This window comes from Calidris pugnax, unplaced genomic scaffold (assembly GCF_001431845.1).
Source record: "Calidris pugnax isolate Ruff unplaced genomic scaffold, ASM143184v1 scaffold24, whole genome shotgun sequence".
NCBI lineage: Eukaryota > Metazoa > Chordata > Aves > Charadriiformes > Scolopacidae > Calidris > Calidris pugnax.
In genome coordinates, this window is record NW_015090922.1 from 11,792,372 (window position 1) to 11,818,636 (window position 26,265).

Consider the following 26,265-nt stretch of genomic DNA (forward strand, 5'->3'; position numbering starts at 1 on the left):
CTCCCCCCCCCCCCCCCCCCCCCCCCCCCTTTTTTTTTTTTTTTTTTTTTGAAGTGGATCAGTTAAAATTGAATATTTCTAAATAACACTTGCAAATCCTGCTGTTCAGTTCTGTCCCTCTCTTTTATTTGGCTTATTTGCTTTTATCAGGCACTCCCCCCCTGCACCCCCAACCTCTTCCACTGCAAAGCTAAAGGCAAAAATAAGTGAGGAATGAAACAAAAAAGCAAGACACTGTCCTGCAGAAGACACAGCCAAACTCAAATAAAGCAAGATTACTTTTTCTGCTTACTAAAAAGCATGCACTTCATTTTGATTGACATATGGCAGCTCAAAAAAGTCACCCAGGGTAGTGTTTATTGAATGACCCATGGAAGACTGAAGGCTGACAGAAAACCAGGAAACATGTGGGAAAACAGAAGTTTGTTCAGTCCCAGTGTTTATGGATTTGACAGGCAGAGTACATAAGCCTCCATTGTGTCATTCACATCTTTGGTAACTGAAACCAATTTCAGCACCACTCATTACATATAACAGCAAGTTATATTTAAAGCAAAAGCATAAATAATTAATCTGTAAAAAGAAAATCTCTGATGTAGTAAGTCTGTGCCTTTTTAATAACCTGCTCTGCACTAAGCTTGACAAAATTTGCATTTAATCGTATACTTAGTACTTTTCCTATTACATATATAGCACAAGCGAAATGTTTGCACATTGGAGGCTGAAAAGCTGACAGGACTGAATAATAAATTAGCTACACTAACTTGTCAGCACTAAAAAAAATTAAGTTCTCAATGTCAATTTTTACAAGTGAATGAGCACCAACATTTCTCTCCTTCTCAAAACCAAGCAACATTTCAGAATCACTATTGAAGGTATCTGATCATTACTACTGAAGTGACTAGCATAATATAAAAAGTGAGACATAAAAATGAACTAGTAGAATGGCATAAACAAGAATAATTCATGTACTACTCTGTAAATGGAAATAGCAATTGACTACTTTTGCAATATACATATTTTTTTAAATAAATAAGATCTCAGCAGGTAGGAGGGAAAAGCGCAAATCAAAGACCACTTATTTTCCCAGTATTCCTGCCAGACGTTGTGATTTGTGGCCTCATAATATGACCCTTACTTTTATAATTCCTTCAAAAGGTTTCATTAAAACATTACATAAATATAGTGTTTAAGTTATTTGTAAACATATAAAATAATATAAAATTTTGTAGTGCAGCAAATTAATAAAACTTGCTTGGAACAAAGTTTTCTTAGGTATTCTCCAGTGGAAGATTTGTAAACAATCATTGCATTACTATTACTGACTTACAAAGTTTACAAGTTACTTACAAAGTTAGAGCTTTTAACTTTGCACATGTATTAACATATGAACATATTAATTGCAAATGTGTAATCTGATCACAGATTACAGCATCATTCATTTTAAAGACTGACCTCTTGCAAAATCTTTTTTTTTTTTTTAATAAAGGATCTAAAGCTTAACCAAAACAAGTTTTTGGCAAGCTTGACAAATTATAAAGAAATAAGAAATAAAGTACTGGAGAATTTAAGTGTTTAGAAACTCCTAAAAACTACCATTTTAAAACCAGGTATCTTTACAAATTCTAATTATAAAAGCATTTAGTCCAAAAAGGAACTGTACCACCTCAGGTTTGGCTTTGCTAAGGTTTGTAAGGCAGAGGGAATCAAGTTCTCTATTTATACAAACATCTACAACTGCAAGCTGGTATATTATCAAGCGGAAAGGGAATTAAAACCATCTCTTGATTTTGCAGCACTTACATCTGCCTCCCACCATTTTCAGAAGTATACCCTCACTTTACAATGTCAAGAGCAATACAGAACCAAGTGCTGCTCCACTGAAATCACTGGCTGATGTCCTACTCTGTTAATTGAGGACGTAAGTCCAAAGAAGTTTTATCTGTGCTTTGCAGGACTGGGAGTTAAGATATGAGGTATCAGATAGATCAACAGAATGATTAGAAAGCCTTATTCAATGTGTGTCTGCTTTGGCAAATTATTACTTGTAATACAAGAATCCAGATTTTTTAAATATGAAAAAAAAATTATCTTTATTATTGGATATTCCTTTCTGTATGTAATTTATATTTTCAGAACACCAAAAGACAGTTGTTCTTCTAAGTAGCCGAGATTAAGGCATGAAGCTTTGGACTTTCCCTCACACAAGGCAAAAGTTGTTCTGAGAACAGAAGCAGGCAACTGAAACACCTTAGATCAGCTGTGGCCAAGCTTCATCTTCTGGAACACACAAAGCTTAGCAAGAAAGCTCAAGTCCGACTCTTGCAGCATGGTCTAGAGCACACGGATGGCTAGGCTGATACAAAGAGCAGAGTTAATCCAAATTATGGCGAGATGAGGAAGACAGGTACACCTGGCAAGTCATCATCACCAACTCTGGCCCAAGCAACTTCTACCGTCTGATGCAAAAGAAGGACACGTGGTCAGCTAGAGCCATTCCCAGCCTGCAAACTCATCTCAGAGCAAGACATAACTGAGGATGCAGTTCACAGCCACACAAAGATTTGGTCTGTACCAAATTCAAAGGTAATTCTTGCATCCAAAGGCACTCCTGCAAATACACGCCTCTAAATTTACTGAACTGGAGCAAAGATCTATGGAAGTTTACTGATAAGCCACTTCTATATTGCGCATATCCTGCATATGTTTGCAGGATTCAGTCATCTTAATTAAAAAGATAATCTAGTAGGAGATTGGAACGTTTCAGTAACTATGGTAGATAGTTCAGTAGACTTCGAACAACCAAAATAATTAGCTTTTCATATGATTGTAAAAACTAAGAAAAGTTCTAGGAAGACAAAATATGAAGCTCCATTAGAGGAAAAGTTCCAGAAAACCACTCTATTTTTTACCCATAATAAACACAGGCAGTCAAGAACGCGAAGAGGAAAATGTAGCCTAAAAAGTAAAAGCATTGGTGATTCTGTGCTGCCTGGGATGCTCTTCCATCACAAAGTCAGAACAATTTCCTCTTTAAATTGTTAGCTTAGCTTATTTATAACAGAAAAAAACCACATCAGCCCACATCCTAAGATATTTTTTTTTTCCTAAACATTTGATGTGCAGATTAAAAAACAAAACAAAACAAAAAACTTATGCAAGGGTGTTTTACTTGTAACATTCAGACTGTCAGGTCTTCAGGTACATCCCAGTGCCAGGCAGAAGACCCTGGCTTTCTGACTCACACAGGCAAGGACACAATACTTTTCAGCACCTAGTCCTGATCTGCTGAAAGGGGTTAGCATCATGTCACAACAGAAAGAGATCAGAGGCCAGAGATGATGTGGAAGCTCATCAAACCTCAGCTTCCTTGTTTTCTACCATAGCAAAGCTCTCAAGTTCACGTGCCACAGTTGAAACACACACAGCTCTGATACAGGTTTAAAACGCACATTCAACAATATCATTTTCTGTTTAAAAAAAGACAAATATTGAGAGGTTTTAGCTGAATCAGGAATTAATGTTTCAATATTCCTTTCTAAACTTTTACTTCTATACGTACATAAAGAATTCATCTGAAGTGATCTGTTCAACAGGCTTCTGTCTTCACTTGAGTTCCATTTTAATTTCTGTTAGCCTTTTCAATACAGAAAAGAGTGACTTCTGGGTGTTTTACAGTATAAATTTAATGAGGACTAGACATCATTAGAATAAACTACTAGTCTAAAATAACATGTATATGACTTTGTCCATTACAACAGACATAGGATCCAGTTATACAAGTTCTACGATTTGTGCCTCACTGTCATTAGCAATGAAAAAGGCTAAATTGACTCGAATTCAGTCTTCTTCAGGACATGAGTTCCTGTGATCTCTAGACGTCCCTTCCAACTCTGACAATTCCGTGATTCATGAGATCATTTCAATAAAGTATTTATAAACAGTTGAAGGTTTTGAGAATGGAATGTAAAACCCAAAGTCATTCAATTAATTATATTCCTTTTAAAGTTACCAGTAACTGGACACAGCTTTTAAAACAGGCTTAGATTTGGGTTTGGGAGTATTAGGCAACCTGAAAAGACATACCAAACAGCTGCTGTATACAAGAATACACGTGGTGCTTTTCCAGTTACTCATCCTGCGACTATGAGCAAACCAGTCACTGACCCTCCATCTCTAGCTACCACTTATTGATTCCCTAGATCCTGTTCCTTAGAGTCTAGGAAATCCACACATAAGAGTAGTGCATTGCCATAAACTCTGAAGTCCTTTCAGAAAACACTAAAAGTACTCATAATTTCTCCCAAACTTTCAGTGGCAGAAAGTACATAGCTGGTTGTATAGAGATACAAAGTGGTGACTTTTGGTTTTGGTGTGCTTATTCAAACTACTTTGACCTGTAGGCGACGGAACTTCTGGGAGATATTTTCTTACAGTAACAGTTCTGGTTTTGCTAGGATATTGTGAAATTAGAAGAGCAATAACCTCCCCTGCCACAGCCACACAAGCACAGACATCGCAGAACCTTTAAACTTCACACTACTGAGATATAGGTACCTGAAAACAGTCCCAGTTTTACAGATGACAAATCAAAATCACAAGAATTTCTCTTAAACCAAAGTAGTAGGGAACGAAAAAGAACGGACTACAATTCTTCATTTCCTGTCTGCAACCTGAGCATCATTACCCAGAAGCAAACAGCACACATTTTACCTCTCCAATATTTTATGATGTTCATTCACTGATCTCTATGTTCTCTGATTGCATGGTCCAGGGTCAGCTTACAAATGTTTTCGCATCTTTGTTTTGAGTTGTCCCATGCATCAGTGGGAAACAATTAAAACATAGCTTTAAATACCCTTCACTTTAGAAGCTAATAATCACTTCTCACTAAGCAATTGTCTTAGTTATCACAGCTGGAGTAAAAATAGTGCTGTAACTGGATCCACTATATCCTGTTCCAGAGGAAGTGCTCATAGGCCCAGTTCAGCGATAAAAATTTAGCTGCCCTCCTTGGTAAATTATTTTCAGGTCAGAAGCAAGATTTAGATGCAACTAGGCTATCCCCTCAGACCAAGAGATTTAAGGTTTAGACAAGATGTTGGAAAACAGAACTATTTAATACCACAGATGTAGTTAACTCCTAGCAGTGGGAAGTCTCCAAAAGCTGATCCTAAGTTCTTCTGCTGCTACTTAACTGCTAGCAACATCAACTAGACCACTTTACAGGCACAACCAAATAGGATGAATGGCTCCAAAATTGTTTCAGTTTATTCCTAAAATACTGACTTTGTAAAACAGGTATGTGGAAAAATTAAAGATGGCCTGTACTTTGGTTTTGGTTTGGTTTTGGTTTTTTTCTTTTAAGTTAGATGGGATTTATGAGAAGAATACCTTTAGTATTGCATGTATGCTTCTAAAAGAAACCTGGAAACCAACATCTAAATGGTTCAGGTTATACACATACCAATGACCTCTAGGTACGAGGTACGGAAACCTGGTGCCAAGTATACTGAAATACGGATAGTTAAGAAAATGAGAAGAGAGCACTGCACACAGACTCTACACTATATCACATCATGTGAAAGAAATAATTAATACCCCTTGCAAATGTTTCTTAAAGACAAAAAGCTCCTAGTCACATCAGCTATTTTGAAATTTATACTTGGAACAAACAAGGAGCTACAATTTATAATGTTCTTCTTGACAGCTTATGCACAGATGTCTTCTTTAAGTACTTTCAGTCTACTCCATCATTCAGTTCTAATTCAGATTTTTTAGGAGAGTTTAATTGCTTCCTGTTTCTCTTCCCATCTACACATGCTGCACCTCATTGCACTAAAATACACATTTTCTCAATCTGAAATTCTTTCTGCATATCTTAGCCACTTAAAGAGTTCTCCTGGAGAGCTACAGCACTAGAACATTTCCAACAGCTACTAACCCAGAAGCAGCTCAAATTCTGCAAACAGATTGCTATGCAAACATTACGTTATTACACAATAGCCTGAATTTTTAACAATAAAATTCCTTTGTCACATACTAGAGTGTTCTAAGAGTCCAGTTCCAGCTTGCTATCTCTTGGGATACCAGGAATGTAAATCCACACTGGCATTTTCAGAAGACTGTTGCGCTTGCCCAGAATTCATTCATTTCCAACTGATTCAAAGGTTTCACAAAGCATTCGTATCTTTACATCACTTAAACATTAATCTATTTTCTATTTGCCTTAGTTATGTACCTCATATTTTATGACTGGAAGAAAAAAAGGCATAAAACCCACTCACAGGAAAAAAAGCCATTCTGAAAGGTATCTCTAAAATTCAGGATGCAGACACTCAAAGAGACAGAAGCCTTAACACACTGCTTCCCAAAGCCCTGAAAAACTAAACCCCATAATACATGAAGATATGCCATTTACTTGGGACACTGCCTTTTCAGAAAAGATTATGGAAGAAGCATAGTGGCTTACTAAATAGAGCTGGGAAATTATATGGTACCTAGTAATAGCAACATAGGATCAGATCTCAGGATGTGATAAAACAGAAAGACAGTCTAATGATGTGTACACAGAGGGAAGGAATGCTACAAAACTAAAGAGCACGGGCATATTATTTTTCACACACTACAGCCCAAAATCTGTACCATTACCCTTCTTACCCATAGTGTTTTAACAGAAAATTCCTAGCTTCATTAACTGTGCTACTCCAAGTACAGTACTTCTAACAGGTAAATAGGGAAAAGTTATGGCAAAACCATATCGAGAGATATCCCAAACATATTAATTCATCATAACATAAATAACATTCATCAACATGGCTTTACTACACCACCATAGAAAGAAGCAGTTCCAGAGACAGAAAACAAGTAGGCAACTCTGCCAACTTACAGCTTCTGAAAAGATAAGACTGAGAGCATGTTCAGGAACGCTGCTTTAGAACAGCCTTAATTAAGATTAAAATTAGTGTTTCGCTATAATTTAGGAATAGATGAGACCTGTCACTGATATAAACCTCTACCACTGAAGAGACAGAAATTTAAGAGGACATAACGGAAATAACATTTCCTTAACTCCCTTCTTCCAGCTCATTAACATAGAGTTGCATCCATCAGCCAAATTAAAATAAAAAGAAGGATGATTATACAGCAGGAATAAAGGGTAGGGGGAAAAAAATCCCCAGACAGGGAGGATTTTAATTCTTACAAAGAATGTTCAGATTATCAACCCACCTAATCTGAGGTTTTGATATATACGATTTTTTGCTAATCCTACGGTAGCTAATAGGTACGAGAATCTTGATTTGCAGCACCATTTCTATGCAAGTTGAGGAAGCTTGAGAAGTTAAAAATAAAGCACAATAACTTAAAACAGGGAATTAGAGAAGAAAAAAAGTGTTATATGGATGCTTAATTTGTCTGCCTAAACTGTGGCAAAAAAGTTCAGGCCCACCAAAGAATTTTCATTTTACTTTGTAATAATAATATATAGTACTTACACCATTGCAAATAGGTATTACACTTGAGTTTGCAGACCCTAAATGTATGCTTACCTGGTTGAAATGAATATTTTCCTTTAAAGTGTTATCTTGCAATCCAAGATTTCTGTGACAGAAAATCATTCTAATGTTTTGGTCCTTAATTTATTGATAAACATTCTGTCTTAACAGATCCTTCTTTTAAAAAAAAGCACGTCATATGAAATGACCATATGCATTTTTGAAAATTTACCGCAGAATGCTAAAGAAGAAATACCAGAAAAGTTACCATGAAATATGTAATAAAATCTAGTTTACTGTGCACAGGAATAGTGTGAAGCAGTAGCACATTAGTCTCTCCTGCTCACTGTATTTTCCTACCCATTTTTAAATGGAGAATGTTCATTTGCATTCAATAACACACAAAAAGAATATTTTCCTATGGAAAATGACATAGAAGACAGCATTTCAAAATGGTAGCCACCTTCCACTGCATCCAACAGAACAGTAGCCATCTACCTGCACCCCTAGTACTTCCAAGGGCAGTTCAAGGTTCCCATGCTGCCCTCTGCATTTTGCATAGTTTGGGTCAAACTTCACAACAGCTCAACTTTCCTTTGAAACATTTAAACAGACCATTTTGGTCTGTTTAAGAATGAAATCTGCTTGCCCTTAGGGCTTGATAGAGTTAAAGGGCAAAATCCTGGCTCCATTTAAAGTCAGTGGGCAGTTTGCCATTTAATTCAATTGGTCTAGTATTTCACAGTGACCTTAAGGGTATACCAAAATGCTTGTACCCATGTATCCTGCCTTTGGCTGGAGGAATAGTGGTGGCGTGTATTAGCTTTTCATAGTAATGTCTGGGTGGCAACTAGGACACTTTCGCTTTTACTTTGAAGGCTCACATGAAGCTCGCAAGCATTCATTCCAAATTACAGGACAGAACTGTAAACATTGGTTCATCAACATAAAATTTATCTTCTGGTTGGTACTCAAAAATTAATTTTTAAATTGAGAAGGTACAGAACAGCCATCTGAGAAAACATTCACTTTCACTTAGTCGAAAAGGATCAAGCAAATAAAATTTTATTTCACAGCAAGTACACACATGGTTTTTAATATTAATCAAAATGCAACTGTACCGATACCATATCACCAATTACTTGGGAGGCATTTGTAGAGACAGCATAAGGAAGACATACTTTACCATCTCAGCATCCTAAACAAACTACATTGTCATGGGGTTGGATGAATATATCAATTTGCCTATCACCGTGGGTAGGTGCACATCTATAGAGAAGGTTTTATAACAGTAATTAGCCAGCTAAGAGAATAGTTGAGCAGAAATTTTAACTACAGTATGCAGAAAATGAGGTTCTTTTTAATCAATCAGCAGCTCAACAATGTACAATCTCTTGTAATCAAATGACACTATTACTTACCAAGATTCAAATGCTCCCTCATACATTAACCTGTGGAAAACCCCAAATATTTCCCTTGTTTTACTTCTCATACTTGAGTAAAACAACAGTAAACATTGGTGATGGATACTGGGATGCTTATATCTCTACTTTTTTTTCAGTTCCCTTATATAAATAGTAATCTGTTTCGAAGTTAAAAGTACTCCTCTTCCTTTCAGCTAATGTATTTAGGTAGTTTTATATCCTTATTTAGAAGGCTGGCAAGAAATGCAGAGGGTAACTAATTTTGCATAATGTCTCACCCCCTTTCAACATTCTGGCATAATATTAAATATGACCTCGGTAAAGATGAGGGCAGAATAATTATGTTATACACTGCTTACTCAGTTTTTGACTGGAAATTAAATCAGCAGCCATTGCTCAGAAGATTTGTTAATAACGTAAGCTTGTCCTCACACTCAAAACTTCAAAACTAAGTAGTAATAAAGGCTGCAGATAGGCACTTTTATCTTAAGACAAACTGTAGTACTTGTACAGTCATTAAAAAAAATCTCCACTTATTTTCATCATGTAAAATGAAAATATATTCCATCACTCAAATTATGGAAGTGCAACCTAGCAAAACCTGCTAGCCCAAGAGAGGGAGAAAGAAGAATGCCAATTAATCCAATTACTGACAGAAAAGATATCAGGATGAGTACCTATCAGATCAGGTTCAAAAACACATCAGAAGCACCAGTGTTAAAAAAATGAGAAAAGAAAGAAGCAAAAAGCTCGTGCTGCCTGTGCTGAGTAGCACTATTAAATTCAGATGCAGGGTTGTGTTTAGGTTGGACAGGCCCCAACAGTAGAACAAAGTCAGTCTGTCTTAGTACCATAACCAAATTCTACAAGTTAACAGCTTTTCATGAAAAGCTGCCATTTCAAAATGTCAATCAAACCTGAATATAAGTGGGAACTCCTGCAGAAATAACCAGCTGCAGGTTTGAAAAACATTTTTCACTGAAAGTGGAAACACAAAAGATGTTTGAATGAGATCTCTTTTCATTCCTGTAACAGTAGACGGTCATTTTCACAACATCAAGGACAAAAACACAAGACAAAATTGCAAATAACGTCTTGAAAGAACCATTTGCAGGGGTGATGAATGATTCAAGTTACAAATGACAGAATTATTGGCAAATGGAAACTCATTAATATGAAAAAGCTTCTCTTATAAGATTGCAGTTTGTCTCCACTTTTTCTTATTGCATCTGAATGATGAGGTTGTACGTATTAATTTCAACCCATGTTTAATACTCGCTTTCTCACCTTGAGGCAGCAGCTTGCTCCAACATCATCCAACTTGCAATAAAAGTAGTATGTCTTTATGGGGTTTTAGGTGTTTATTAAACAAAAGAAACAGTCTCAGTTATTTAAAATGCAGGTTCTAACAGAACAAAGTTAAAATTTATGATCTACCTACTGAAAGAACTCAAGTTTTCTAATTCAGTTCTCTACATCCAAATATAAGTCACATTTACTCATTGAACAAAGGGGAAAATATTATTTATACAAGTGTACACTATAATGGAAAAGAAACTTACCAATATCACTTTGGCCACATTCTCCTTTCTAAAGAATACAGCAGGAATAAAGCTATTTTTCCCTGTTATCTGAAAAATGCATATTGTCTCTGAAAATGAATTTGCTGTCCAAATACCAGCTTCATCAATTTCTTATTCAACAACCAAACTGATGTAGCAGTGATTTATTTCACAAATCTCTACATTCAATGCCATGAAACAAACTTAACCCATAGGGAGGCTTACTGAAGAGTTATACTATTTTTTAAAAGATTCCTTCCCTCCCAGCCCCAAAGGCTACTTTGGCCACTTGATACTTGAGCATCAACATTCATTAGGCAGTTTTCTTATTATAAGTAAAAAAAAAATAATAATTGCACAGTAGATGAACACCCTAGCACATGTTCACATTTCAAATATTAATGCACACATACTGCCTTATACATATTTACCTCCTTCCCAGCGTGACTATCACCAACTACAACCATCACACAAACAGAATAACGTTAACTCTTCTGAGTGACACCACTTTTTTCTTCAGCTACACTTTTGCAAGTGAAAACACATTTATGAGTTCACAAATAATTCACAAATTATAATGAGATGAAGCAGCACAGTTAAATATAATTGTACATATTTAAGAATTATAAGTTTGAAGAGTTATCAAAGTTGGAAAATAACAGATGTGATTCATCAGCAGTGTTTGGTGAAAACTAAGATGCTGCACAACATAAAACTCAACTCATCGTTATAGCCTCACTGTACTGATATATCACCAATTTCACACTGTTGCACTGCTTTCTGTAGCATACGTTAATTTCTGATATCCATAGTCTCAATCTTCATACTGTATCAAGCTGCATTTCTCCAGCTGCAGGCTGCAGCACCCTAGCAGTTACCTGAGATTTTTTTCTTTACACTTAAACTTCACTTCAGTGGAATCATAGCAGAGGTTTATCAATAATGCTCCCCAACAAGAAGACAAAAAATAAAGTGAGATTTTTCATCACTAGTTCTGGTTCTTACCACTTTGTATCACCAGCATTCGTTTTTAAGTAAGCTGGAGTATATAGAGTCTACTCTGAGGTTTTGGGAATGACTAATTAGCTGTATGAAGAAATACTTGAAGTAAGATTAAGTTGACCATAAAATGTTGCTACCAAGCTATTTAAAAACTGAGACGATAAAAAAAAAAAAGGAAAGAAGGAAAGAAACAAACTGTGCCAAACCTAGTGCCTTAGCAAGCAGAGTAGTTTTTTTGAACATTCTCAAAAGCATTTGGTTTCCTATTTACTCCAGGAAACAGCTTACAAGTCAAAACGTGCTAGAGGTTTTTTCATTTTGTTTTGTTTTGAGCTGCCAATTGTTAGTCAAGATTACTATTCATTTTACAGGAGTGTTAAGAATGCAAATGGTTAACAGTAGTATAAACTATATACTTGGTTTAAGTTTGAATGTCTAAAACTATTACACACTGCATTCATCTGCATTCCCTGTTTATGGGAATGAAATATGTAGTCATTTGAAGTCCACAATATGTATACTGTGTTTGTAATAACTGCAGATTTTACAAGCACATTATTCTTTCCATTAGGATTAAAACCTCACCGAATAGCAATTTGTGAAAGAATTCTAGCAGGGCCCTGAGCCCAGAACTCTGACCTCTGATGAGATGCTTGGCAGCAACAAACTCTAGGTCTAAGCAAAACATCTGGTTTGAGTTAGACTTCCTGAAAAAATAGCCCCTGTACTGGGGAAACTGGTATTCACTCAGCTTTGTCTATACACTTTGACTGACTTCAACACTGTTGCAGGGGGGGCCAGGGGGAGGAAGACAAAAAAAAAAAGCTTCTCCAGAATGCACGTCAATCACTGCAGACTTCTTGGTGGCCTGCAAAGAGCCAGGCACTTACATTAGGAGACACTGTACACATTTGTTCATGCTTCTTGGGCTTTTTGCTATTGTACTTCATAGCTCAACGTATTTTTTCAGAATTAGTGCCAACTGAATTATCTAATCCAAAACTGCAGTCAAGCTCAAAATATAAATTTTGCCCGAAGAAATAGTTTTTCTTAAACAATAATTATTTTAAGTCCATTTTTCTTGCAAATTTAGACAATCACTGTCATCATAAAAAGAATGGGAATATTCCCAAAAGAAACACAAACTCCTACTGCCAAGAAATTTGTAAGAACGGCAACAGCTTTTGGTTGGCTCCCAAAATATTTCATGTACAACACCATTTTTACATACATTACCCAGATAACAGTACCACAGAAGGGTAGCTATTGAGAATGCCGATACGCTGGGGCAGGGTGTCCTGAGCCTCCTCCTCGTAGCAGCAATCAGCAAAAGCTCCCGCAAAAAACCCAAAAAGGATAAGGGAAAAAGGATAAGGATAGACCTTGTGCTTTCTTCTCATTTTCCTGAGATAGAAGGTACATCGTATCCCAGAGTAGGTGAAAATGAAGAAATGAACAACTTTTGGAGGCTCGATAAGAGCAGCACTTTGTTAGAGCTGACAGCCCAGGTAAGAGAGACACGAATCGCCTGGTCGGTAGGTAGGATGCAGCTTCAGCAACATATGTGATTGTCAAGGAGAAGGACGCTGCCAAACTCAGTTCACCAGACTGATGTTTTCTTTACAGGGGATTTTGGTTTCTTATATATCATAGCGAAGCCTTTTGAAAGTAATTAAACCATAAAAATGAAACAGCTAGTAATACCTACTGAGATGTGTTGAATTAACAGATACACACAGTGGCATTAAGTGTCTCTAGTAGAACCAGGAAACTCAAAACAATAGAATTTGAAAAAAACAGATACAGAATTTAATTGAGATCTCTGTCAACACATTCACTTATACATACATGCACGTGTGTATAAGAGATGCATAATAATATTTATCTATGCACAATTTTGCTATCTACAGATGAAGTTACCCTTACTGGCACTATCAGTAGGACTTAATTCTATTAGTACAATACTTTTGTGTACACCCTCTACTTGATAGAAAGTGTTGCGGTGAAAAAAAGTGTCTGAAAAAGTATTTTCTTCCATCTACTGCTCTATTTTACCCAAGTCTGCCATATCACTGTATATTGACAATGTGCTCATAGTTTATTTTCTTCCTGTGATTGCTAATGCAATAATATTTTTATGCCTGATCTAGTGGTAACTTTACACTGGAATTAAATGTCAATTTCTACTTTCCACCCCCAAAATTCTAAATTAAACGCCACTGATACTGACCCCCTGCATTCAGGCAAAATTCAGCCACCAACCCACAAAGGGACATTTATAAAATAAGCCTCGCTTGTTTGAACTGCAACACTGCCGTCACTGGAGTTTCACCCGGGAGACTTAAATAAATAAAAATAAACCAAAGTAATAAACACCATGTTTTATGGAGCTGCATAGAAAAAAAAAAAAAAAAAAAAAAAAAAAAAAAAAAAAAAAAAAAAAAAGAGGTTCTCCTGGCAAACGTGAAAGATTAGACTTAAAAGCTGCCTCTCTCATTCCGGAAGACTTCTGGCCCACACTACTCAATGCCATCTCCGAGAGGACAGTCAGCTGTGGGCAGCAGGGCCACCCACACGAGAGTCAGTGCTGCCCTTCGGCACTGCAACGGGCTGCCCTTCTGTACACAACAATGCAGGAAACAAAACAATCTTCCAAATTAAGTCAACTAAGAAATTTCTGAGTGCCACAGGAGTAATGAATCACCTACTAAGCATCTCAAGCAACATAAGGTATGTTGAAAAAAAATCACCTCTAGCCCAAGGCTTTGTAATATATAGTTATGTTCTCCGAGGAGCTAAATTTTTCTACTACTGATGGCATTCCAGTGGCCATGTTATCCAAATGTCTGATGTGAAACAATTTATTTTTTTTTAAGAAAAAACTCACATCTGTCCATAGACTTTAGGTTTTTGGACGACTGAATATAATTTTAGAATCATCATCGTCAGCTGGTTGACAGCAATAAAGACAACATTCACTTTAAATAACCCTGAATTATATACAGTTGAGTAAATTTGAATTTGTTTTGCTTTAAGGTCTTCCAAAGTTGAGGCCAACATGCTGAACAAAAATATTAAACTATCTATAACCCTGTGTCAACATATGATGCTACTGGGAATGGTAAGTGAATTAATTTTCCAAGGAAAATTAATTACTTATGACTTACAGTTGTAAAAGCAAACAACGTAACTCTGGATTAGGGCACATTTAATTTCTGTTTGGAGTAGCGATTAAATTAATTTCATATAATTCATGGTATGTAATGGAAAGCAGAACAAAGATGAAATCTTAGACAATGACTGACACAGGAAAAAGTGTATATTTATGTTCCTGATCCAAAAATAAAGGTCACAGATATTAATCACTGTCTGGCGAAACATGAATTTAGTTTCTAAAATTATTTTTTCAAAACTGTTTGTTAGAAAAAGTGTTATTAGCAAGATAAAAATCTAAAAAACAACAAATCACAAAACATCAGAGAAGTCTTGCATGTTATATTGTCTCTTAGTGAAAAGAGACTACAATTTTCAGTGATACCTATTGAATGACATAACTGTCACAGGATTATTGAGGAACAGCAACACTAATTTAAATTCATCCTACATTAATTTAAGCTCATCTTACTTTAAGGAAGAGAGGAAAAAATTTGATCGTGGATCCAATATTTAAACAAATATGTACACCAACATCACACTACAGCTTCAGCATAAAATGTAGGATTTTTATTACTTACATTTTATAGAAAACAGTTACTGAGAAAAATAAATCTACAGCTCAAGTGAACCTATGAAAGAGATCTCGCAGCATTTCACATTTTTTTATTTGTTCAAACTAAGATAATTATTTTTTGTATTTCAGTGTGAAACACATCATGTTCTTATTTTACATAATACCTACCACCAGGACCATACACATTAACAAATTGTTTATGGGTTTAAAATATCATCAGAATTGTAATTTCCACTTACGGTCTCCTACTGAAGGTGAATACAAATTTATTGCTGATTCCAGATTTTTGGATATCAAGTCTACAGCTGTTGTGCTATGAAGTCACATGGAATCACTCTAAAGTACGATAATATTAGTATTTTTCCTTATGAGTCAAATGAATATACTGTTAATTCATGAAACCAAAACAACAGATGCAGCAGATGACCGCTGCACAGCAAGCAGTGACTACGGAATTCCACTAACAAATAATATTTACATTCATGATGTTTAAATTGACCCCCCACATAAATTCAAAGCAAGTGATTCACATCCCCATTGCCACTTTTACCTGACCTTGGACACTGAAGAGATCCTTTTACTATGGTCCCAGTTTAATCAATTTTATCTTTATAATATCTACAGTAAAATCTGACTAGAATTCATAATATAGCATAACATAACATGTGAACTTACTTTGCATACAAGATGAAAAGTTTTGAGCCTGAAACGTAAGTTCTACGATCACATAGATCACATTATGGAGACAGGTAATGCCAAGAATAATCTGTAGCTCTCTGGCTGTTTTTTACCGTAGTATTTTTAAGAATGTTTCAAAAATGTAAAGAACTTGTTATGAAAACCTAAGTGAAACCTTGATGAAAGCAGTTGAACAATATTTCATTGCTAAAATTGTGTATTTTCACTTAAAGTTATTAAACACTTGAAATGTAAACAGGAAACCCAGCAGCATCTCACACATTTCTGAAGCTGTTCAATCAAAACACTTTTGGAAAGATAGATTTCAGCATCCTCTTTTCTTTTTGAGATTTTAGTCAACTGTTTCCCAACTGATGCACAGAAGCCGTAATCAAGCCGATTTGCAGGATCCCAGCCCCACAACTCCCTTTTCACTCCTCTTACCACTTGGCTCTCGTGTCGGAGCAGTCTCTCAAAAAGAGTTTGAAACTGCCTGGCTGGACTGTAACTCAGTTGCCTGTGTTTCAGCTAGCTCTGCCCAAGTATATTTAGGGAAAGGCAAAAAAAAAAAATAAATAAAAAAAAAAAATCAAAGTGAAATATTAAAGAGGCTTGCATAGAGGATACCCTATAGCTGGGCAATTCTGCTCAGGAGTTCCCACCTGCCAGTCACGGCAATCTGGACGTAAACAACCCTCACACCTATATTTTTGCGAACACTAACATGTATAATTTTAATGCAACTGGAGGAGAAATCAAATGAGAGAGTTTGCAACAAGTCTGTTGTCATATGGGAACAAAAAACTTCAACACACTTCTGCCAAGAGAGCTGGTAATTAAGCAATCAGAAACAAACTGACAAGAGAGGGCACATCTGTCCAGCAGCTGGTTCCTATCGACACCCTTAGATCAGCCCACCTCAACATACCAACATTTCCTGTGAAACTTCCCTACTTTTGCTAAACCCTCAGCAGCTCTACGAAAACCCCACGTATGCTGACACAAACTCCCTAGCCATAAACAGCAGCGATGCAAGGAGGAGGGGGGGGATTATTAGCAGTAATGTCTGAAATTTACCTGCAGTTCAGGTTGCTTACAAAGGCACAGCTCTGACAAGTTTTCGAATGCTGTCTACAGTGCATTTTTGGTGACAGCAGCGCAAAAGAGCTGCGGTCCCTGGGCAGCTGGGTGAGTGACATGTGCAGATGCGGTGATGCCGCTGTGCTCCAACACGCTTTGCACATACCCATGCACACATGTGCCTGCATTCCCTTAAAGGGGCAGCATCGCACCTCACCCAGCTGGCACCTTTTCTTAGAGATGCCAGCACATACATACCCCCTACTAGCTAAAAAACATCAATAACACAACTGTTATCATCTTTATATATCCCTTTTTTTTTTTTTTTTTTTTTTTTAACACAAATACCCATGCACACATGTGCCTGCATTCCCTTAAAGGGGCAGCATCGCACCTCACCCAGCTGGCACCTTTTCTTAGAGATGCCAGCACATACATACCCCCTACTAGCTAAAAAACATCAATAACACAACTGTTATCATCTTTATATATCCCTTTTTTTTTTTTTTTTTTGTTATAACCAACCCGCAGAAGGTTATTGCGCTTTGCTGGTGGGGAAGCTGATATGCCTTGGCCAGCCAGAGAACAGGTAGACACAACCAGAGAGACTCTGCCAAGTTACAGGATATATCGACCATCCCTGCCAGCCAGTGAAACTGCTGCTGAAGATTTGATTACACAAACTTGCCAGAGGTATAACTTCTTTGGAAAGGAATCTTTGGGTTTGCACAACTACTTCACTGGGGTGGGGTATTTTCACCAGAAAATATTTCAGGGTGATTACCTCTCCCTGACAAAGCTGTCTGCAAAGATTTTGTTCACTTGGATGTCAGACAGGAAGGCTTTACTTTTGCAAATGAAAAAGCACATCATTTATCCCAAAAATGGCGTTGGGCAAAAACACACATGATTTTTTGCTTGGTTTCCTCATGGAGCTAATGCTTTACCACATGACAATTAAGGATTCCATAAGTTGCTGGGTGTTAGAAATCCTGCAATAAGCACAAATCTATTCACTACCCTACCTATCCACTTTTTTTTTTTTCTTTTCCCACTGACAAGACCCTTTTTTTTTTTCTGCCTGCCTTTAACTATGTTACAGGTAAAGCCGCAAAACCCCATTCCTCAAAAAGTTTTTTTACACCTTAAAACTTTGAGTACTCCTCTCGCTTTTCCACAAATTTCAAAGCAAGCAATTCCTTACAGTATGCTGCAAAAAAAATTCTGCGACAATAGTCTCTTTGCAGGAGCCTACAGGTTCACAGGAGAGGTTTAAGTTTCCTTTATTGAAAAGCAGAGCTAAAAGCACTGTGAAATACTATCCCACATGCTCCTGTCTTTCAAATCCCAGTGAATTCATTCAGAGATGAATACAGAAGCAGCCCAGAATTGGTCCTATTAGTATTGTTATTTATTTTTATTATTTACAGACCTGGCAACATATTCTTTAGTCTATGAATTTGTTTAATATTGGAATAGCCGTGTTTCTCTCATGATATCCCATAGTTTCAGCCAGGCTCATGTCCACCAGTGTATTTTATATTGTAATTTTTTTCAAGTTAAGTTACACCCATAATTAACCCATTGCCATATTCATTAATAAGTGGTCAGATTACTGTGAGATACACAAACATGAGCACTGGTATCCTTTGACACTTAGTGTTCAAGCAAAGATTCTCTTTACACAATCATTTCAATTCAAGTACGGAAAACCACAAGCCAGCTCACAAAACTGCAATTATGTCATAGGAGATTCAGTCTATGCCTAACTACGTATAAATTCAGTGTAGTAATACAGAAGGAATGCTGAAGCACTTTGTAGACAGGCTCTTCAACTGGGTGTTGAAACCCGCAACCTACCTACTTCTGAGCAGCAAACAGCATTCCTGCCCAACCGAGTTTCCACAGGAGCTACATGAATCACGCAACAGAAAGCACTGCTCACCTAATAAGACATCCCATTTTCTTAATCAGAAAAACATAAGTTGCAAACCTACACAAATTTGTTTTAATAAACTCAATAAAGCAAGCTCAAGTTTGAGGTTGTTCTGACAACTACACCTCAGAGATTTAAAAAAGACACTCTTGCACACTGTATGTCATCATATTCTCACATCATACATGAGTGATTCTCCTTTGCTATGCAAGTAACACACCTAACTACTCATATACCCTATGGGTCAATTAAGAAAAAAAAAAGTGAGAAAAGTTCTTAAATATTTGGTGAAAAACGTACATTTCTGACTGGAAAACCAGCCAGCTCTAGTACTTTGCTCCAAGTTATTAAATGAAAGCATACTATGTGAAGGATATATAACCAAAATGACATATCAAGAAGGATACTAAGTCTCTTATATTTCACCATTAAAAACTGTGTACCTATTTTAAGGAAAAATGAAGACAAGGATTTTCCTAAACCACACACAGATTCTTCATGATGGCCAATGTTCAGATTATGACAACGCTTGTTTGCAATCGCAGCTTTGTTGTTGTTAGCAGCTTTTTATCTAAATACTAATTTTCAAGTTTCCAGTGCAACATTTAATTTACTCAAAATATTGGTTTAGATACTAAAGAAATATACCTAAAGCTTGTTAAGCCTCAGAATGGCGTAACAAAGCTACCAAGTTATGTTTGCTAGGGCTTCATAAGAACAGGTTGACGTCCCATGCACTGCAGGTGTTTAAGGCACACTTCTTGCAGGAAAGAAATAAGAAAGAAATAAGTGGAAATAATGCGCAGGCTTGTTCAGGCCACGGTTGTACCAGGCTGAGCCAACTGTACCTGATTTTACTCTTACCCTTGAGGTGCCTTTAATCCCTGTATTTCTAAAATGTTGCTATAGTTAACTCCCCAAGTATCTCCAAATTTAGTAACTATTAAGCATTGAATATACAGTCAGTTTGCCTCATGTAAATAATTCACATGATGGGTGTTCAGAAAAATAATCAAATTTTAATTAATACCACTGTCAAAAATGAGGTGAACGCCACACTTCTCTAATACCCATCCGGTCAGTCAGGCACCCAGTGGAGGTCTAGAAAGATTTGACAGCGTCAAGATGCCATGTACATCTTTTGAGGGATGAAAGGGAAGATCAAAGAATGCAACAACCTAAAACGGGGAACAAGCAGTTTCAGCCATGCGCAGGAGAGACCAGCAGCATCCTTCCACCACCGCCCACCAGCTGTCCCATCTTCAGCATGAGTATGGTTTGGCACTTTGGAAAGGAAGGATGGACCTGCACAGGGACAGCCTGTGAGAGCACAGAGCGTTCTTCACGGTCTTCTAGTAGAAAGGAAAAAAGCCTCCCTCCTTTCCAACAGGAACTGGGATATGACTTCAGGGAGATGCCTCGCTACTAACTAGCTGGCTATAGATTTTAAAATGGTCTCTATCTACAATAGCATAATTATGATAGCACCGGTCCTATTAAGGAAGAAGTGTATCTGATCCAATGCATTGCCTGAAGTTGCATTGTCATTTAATAAAACATACCCATCTTTTGGGGGAAAAACCCCAAGTCTAAAAGGCATATCAAATTGCAACTGAAATAATAAAATGTCCTACAGGTAATAATTACATGCAAAACTGAACCACTTCAATAATAAGAGTAACATGGGGAGGAAAAAGGACAAGAGGGACAGAAAAGGCATTTCCAATTTTAATTATTATTAGGCCTTCTGATTAGGCTTTATGAAACTCTCCTTTGATCATGACCTTCCAACATTATATAGAAAATAAACCAAGATTAAGCTCAATCATTTTTGTTCCTTGAAGGAGTTGCTGCTTTTCAAATTTTATTTGACACAAAATGTTCCAGCTACATCTGGAATCATGTTTCCTCTCACTTCAGAGGTTACAAAACTACATATATTACCTCTTACATCCTTTTGGGATGTTAATTTTCCCAATGTGAAGATGCTACTATGTACCAACAGGTATCATGAAGAGATTTTTGTGCTCCAAAAATTATAAAGAATAAATAGGATGTTGTTTTTTCAATGTGGTGCACAGTCTTCAATATTATACATGACTTGTCAAAAATTCTGATCCTTCAACTCACACCATGTATTTTGTTCTTAAGCTACAGGTGAGTTTGAGCTCCACCCAGCTCTTTCTCTAAAGGTTACCGTTTTGTTAGCATCCCGGGATTTTGCACATTAAATGAACAGCAAAGAACTGACCAAACTTAACATAGTCCCTTCGCATTATTTCTCCTTTCTCTGCCTTACAATAAAAATTCAGGTTTTGACTTTTTAAAAGTTTATTAATCTAATTCTCCCTTTACTTCAGGCTATTTGTCTTTGATGGGGACTGGTGGACAGAAAGTTTATGCTAGTGCTGCTATATTCTCTTATGAAAAGTTTGGTTTCTCTTCTTTAGGGACCTTTTCTACTTTTTATTCAGTTTCTTGGTTCTGGAATTCAATTCCCTAACAGCAATCTTTGTGAAGCAGTTTTGTTCTCAGCTCTTATCTACATCTTCCTAGATCATTACAACTATAGTGGTAATTCATCAACCAGAATTCAGTTTGCAGCATAATGAAGTCCTGAGTCGCTAACTACTTCTTCCCCGATAGGAATTTAGCTTTGAACTGGCATGGGGAGGTGGCAAGGCAAACAAACTGTATCAGGAAGAGTCTGGGCATCATCTTCATGTTCAACTACAGAGGAAATCATAGTAATATGGCCTGAAGGTGATAAATTAATTTTGCCTCGGTTCCTGTCTGGGAGGAAAGAACAATTTTCCTAATGAGATAAAGATGAAAGACGACAAGGACCTCTAGGCAACTGGAATTTTGGTCTGAGAGAGGCCCTAATAAATCAGGTTGTGCTTCTCTTTGTTTAAGGAAGTATCTGTTAGATTTGAGGCCTGTTTATTTTTCTCTGACAAACCTGATTTTCTTGGTAGTGCATAAACTCAGAATCATAACTTGAAATGTGAATAGAAGCAGGTGGTCAAGTCCAAGTTTCAAATTTTTTTGTCATCTAAAATAAGTAAACACACAACCTCAACTGAGCAAGAAATCTCTGAAGGTTGAGTCCCATATCTGGAAACTCAGAATTCCATACCCAAATGAGATTTGCTTGGAAAACTTGCACTAGAAGAACTAGAAAGCACCAATATTCTCACAAACATGCATGTGAAGCACTAAGTGGCCAGATGGGAAGGATCCAAAAATCCCATGGAAGCAGTGACTGCAGCAGATGCAGTCCCTTTGCACAGTGTGCTTGGTGGGGCGGCCACACGCTGCACAAGCTTTGAGAAAGCTCATATTGTGAGCAGCAGATTTAACACATGACCACTTCACTTTTCTATAACAATACTGTCACTACTGATAGGAGCAGCAGCTTCTGCTGAAGGAGGGAGGGGATTCTGATGAACACAGAATGTTCCTGTGCCACAGTCCCACTACAAAAGCTACAGCCTTTATCAGACAGGTTCTGCTTCACCAGTCTCTCCCTTCAACCTCTGAGGAAAAACTCTGAGAAAAGATAGAGAAATTAATGTTTCTGCCATCGCCTTTCAAGCAGAGTAGTTTGGGACCTCTGGCTATCTAACACTGATTAGAGAGGCCGTGTCCCAAGTCAATCAAAACTCAGGCTGCTGCAAAAGCAGTAGCCCCAGCTGGACGACTCCTCCAAGCCATGCATTGCTGCTCTTCTCTTATGCCAACCCAGGACATCATGTAGCCATCACCACCACCGAAAAAGGATTGGGGCATTTGGGCAGGAGGAGCAGAAAAGGCAGGACCACTCCTTCATGGAGCTTGCCCTTTGATCAATACACAGGGAGTGCACAACCATCCCTCACGAAACCACCATATAGCTTGTGCTATACAGCTTCCACAGCCATCAGCAGCAGCTCTCCACCTCAGCCTTGAGTGCAGGACTAATCACTGTCTGTCCTTCAGGACAAGAACGCCAAAATCTGCATTTGTCACATTCCTAAGTATTAATTTCAAGGTGTTTAAGAAAGGAAAGGTCATACCTAAGTGCTAGGTCTATAGTTACACTGTGCTAAGGAATTAGCTTTCTCTGTGAAAAGCTTATTATGTTTTTGATACTGACTGCACATTACATATTTTATCCAGAAATTAATAAAAAGCTACAGTTAGCAATTTGGTTATAAATTAAAGTATAACAAAACTTTTCAAATTGAATTGAATAATACAAAATTCTGCACCTGATATACTGAATCTGAAGTATTATATAAGCTATTACTCTGGGACTCCTTGTATGACACATCAGCTTTTCTCATGCCTGCCCTCCAAGATGCCAGCAAGTGACTGTTCTCTCTGAAGGACACTCGTAACAGCTTAGTTCTTCTCCTCCTCTTTTCCCCTTCCCTGCCACAAGAGAGCTCTGACACCCAAAGGGCAGCAAAGCTTCTGACTTGGCTTTCAAGAGTGCAAATTTGCTTTCAATGGTGTCACATAAAGCTCTAGTACCTCAGAAATTTCTGTATCTTTGAATAAGCACCTTATAGCTTCTGTGGTGATCATAAAAAATTCTGACAGGAGCTCTATGTCAGAGGATTTATCCACATGATGATGGGACTTCAAAGTGCAAATAGCTGGTAAAGAACAACTTGCGAAGACTACCTTTACCAGGCTTTTAGAAATTATTTCTCCGAAACTTTTCATGTAACCAATTTGGACATGAACAAATAAAGCAGTTGGGTGTTTACTTGTAAAAGTGGATCTCATGGATCAAGAAGCTTCCCTGCTGTTTCAGTGCAAAGTTAAATGACACCAGTTTCAGTCACTGAGGCAGCAGTCAACCACTGAAATATGTCACTGCAACATTCCTCTGATAATATCATGCTCCCAAAACCATACAACCAATACCGACTCCATGGCTTTTTGCTTTACATCTATGGTTGTACAGTGCACACATGGGCCACAGTAGGTAGTGTAGATAGTGTGCTTCTAAATGAATACCTTCTAGCCACAATGATGCAAGTTCCTAATACTTACAAATTCACAGTATACTTCAAATAGTAAAATATTCCATTGTGGAACTGATCTTTTAAAATTTCATTTCAAAAAAATCAACCAACTTCTTCTCAAAGTGTTGCCTTTCATTCCTTTGGGGTTTTTTTGTTAAATACTTCTTTTCCTTATACCAAGGACAACAAAAATCTGTACCACTTTTCATTATTATTTACTGCTAATGTTATAAATAAAAGCAGTGGGTCTCCACAAGTAAGGAAGCCAACTATGCTTCAGATTGAAACTCCTCTTTTTGTCAGATGACCACCCCCTGATTTATAGCTGTCATCACTAAAGCATGTTTTTACTGAAATCTGGATACGTATGTTAAAGAAATCGACAGTATTTCAGCCCTTTTCAAAAACTATGATACAGTTCATAATGAAAAATTATATAAGTTAGTTTTTCTGTTAAGTTTTGCAATTCACAAGCAACATGAGTATATCTTACAGTCTGTGGCAATATAAGTATGGCTTGCAAAAGCAGTACTGAGACCTTAACCAACTAAAATATTAAACTCAGTTCTTTAAAAAACAGGATATACACTTTGCAATTTTTCATAGCACCTTTATCACACCACCTTTGGCAGTGGCAGTAAGAATGCAATTAGCTTAGAACCCCTGTCTCATTAACTCTTGTGCTAACCTGAAAGCACAGATCCAGACAGTTCTGTGCTTTGTGTTCTGACTTCTGCTCCAGTCTTTCAAATTTACTCACATTCTATAGTTTCTAAAACAGAGAAAAGCACATGCTGAATTTTCTATTTTTTTATCTTCTCTATTTGGTGGGACATAAGTACCTGCATAAATGCTTTCCTGAATGGATGCCAATATACTATAAAATAATTTATGTACCACTTATGTACCACTTATTGACCATTCACTTTGTAAAGACTTTGAAGGTAAAAGTTACTTCTCAGAAATAGTCTATAAAAATGTATAAAAATAAGAATTGTCAAACATTTTCCAATTCAGCTTTAGTAAATGAAAAACTTTAAAACAAATCCTTTTCTTACAAACTTCTAAGAAGGAATACATGTAATAGTACAAATTAATAGCTTCTAAATGGAGGATCAATATCTCATTGTATTTTACACAAAGAGCTAAAACCCTATTGCTGTAACAATACAAAAGAAGAGAAAGCTTTACAGATCAGGTTACCTGTCTGATTTGATGTCTTTAATAGACTATAAATCTGGCTACAGCCATTTCAGAGCCTCAATCGCAATCGTTAAAAGCAGAGATTAAAAAAGAAGTCTATGACTTCTAAGTATTTACTACCATTCTATCAACTCGACAAATGCCTTTTAAAGGAGACGTAACTAGTTGACAATTATAAAGCAGCATTTTGGTGTTGCTCTATATCATGATAGATTACTTAGATTAAATGATACGTATTATCTTACCTGATACATTCCAACTCCTATGTGTTTGGGCTCAATTTTCACTAGCTCAGCTAATGGGTCTTGGACGCGTCTAGCTATGGAAACTGAAAAATAGAATTAGAAAACAACTATAGGTTTTATCTGAAAATCAGAATCATGCAATTGTTTCTGCAATATATATATTTTTAAATCTTCTACATATTTAATCTCTTTTTTTTAACCTGGAAACAATCAATAACAAGGCAGAATTCTTTTTCACTGTTAGACAGGGAAACGTACATTAATCAAACTTTTTGAGAAATTGAAGTAAAGACCTAAGAAGATTTTAAACTGTTATGATGACAAAAAAGCTTTTTCATGCCATAGAGTTACCAAATAGTACTGTATACACTAGATTTTCCCCCTGTATCCACACTAAAATGTGCATGTAAAATTTAAAATTAAACTCTGAAATATCCTCTAACCTTAAATCAAAGATACGTAGAAACAAACATTTAAAAAGTAATGGAGTAGCTGTTAAATATATAATATATAAGATATACCTATGTCATTCATCCATAAAATTCTATGTTCGCTTTGAAAATGGTTCTTGGACTTTACTAGTCTAAACTGCATACCAAAGCACATCAATTTGTGATCTGTCATTGTTATAACCACATTTAGGAAAAAACAAAACAGTTTCCAACATTACTGGTTCACACTGGAAGAAATTTTGGTCTTTCAAATCCAAATGATGAACCCAGACTGCATTTTTAAAGCCTAAATTTATTGATAAATCCTTTGCTTTCTCAAATCTCAGAACAAATACATATTTACAAAGTGTCAATTTGAAAATTCTCAACCTCGGCGTAGCTGTGCAGATACTGAGTTTCAGTCACTATTGGCAACTGTGCTCCCTCCCATATATACTGA

General features: G+C 36.7%; 1 protein-coding gene across 2 annotated transcripts in view; it reads right to left on the minus strand.

Moving 5' to 3' along the window:
- Positions 1 to 26,265, minus strand: part of SRBD1 (S1 RNA binding domain 1) — a 131,709-nt gene that overhangs the window by 27,760 nt on the left and 77,684 nt on the right. For both annotated transcript variants that reach the window (XM_014951252.1, XM_014951253.1), the window contains exon 18: positions 25,375 to 25,457. In XM_014951252.1, the coding sequence (XP_014806738.1) occupies positions 25,375 to 25,457 (83 nt within the window). The remainder of the gene's footprint in view (positions 1 to 25,374; positions 25,458 to 26,265) is intronic.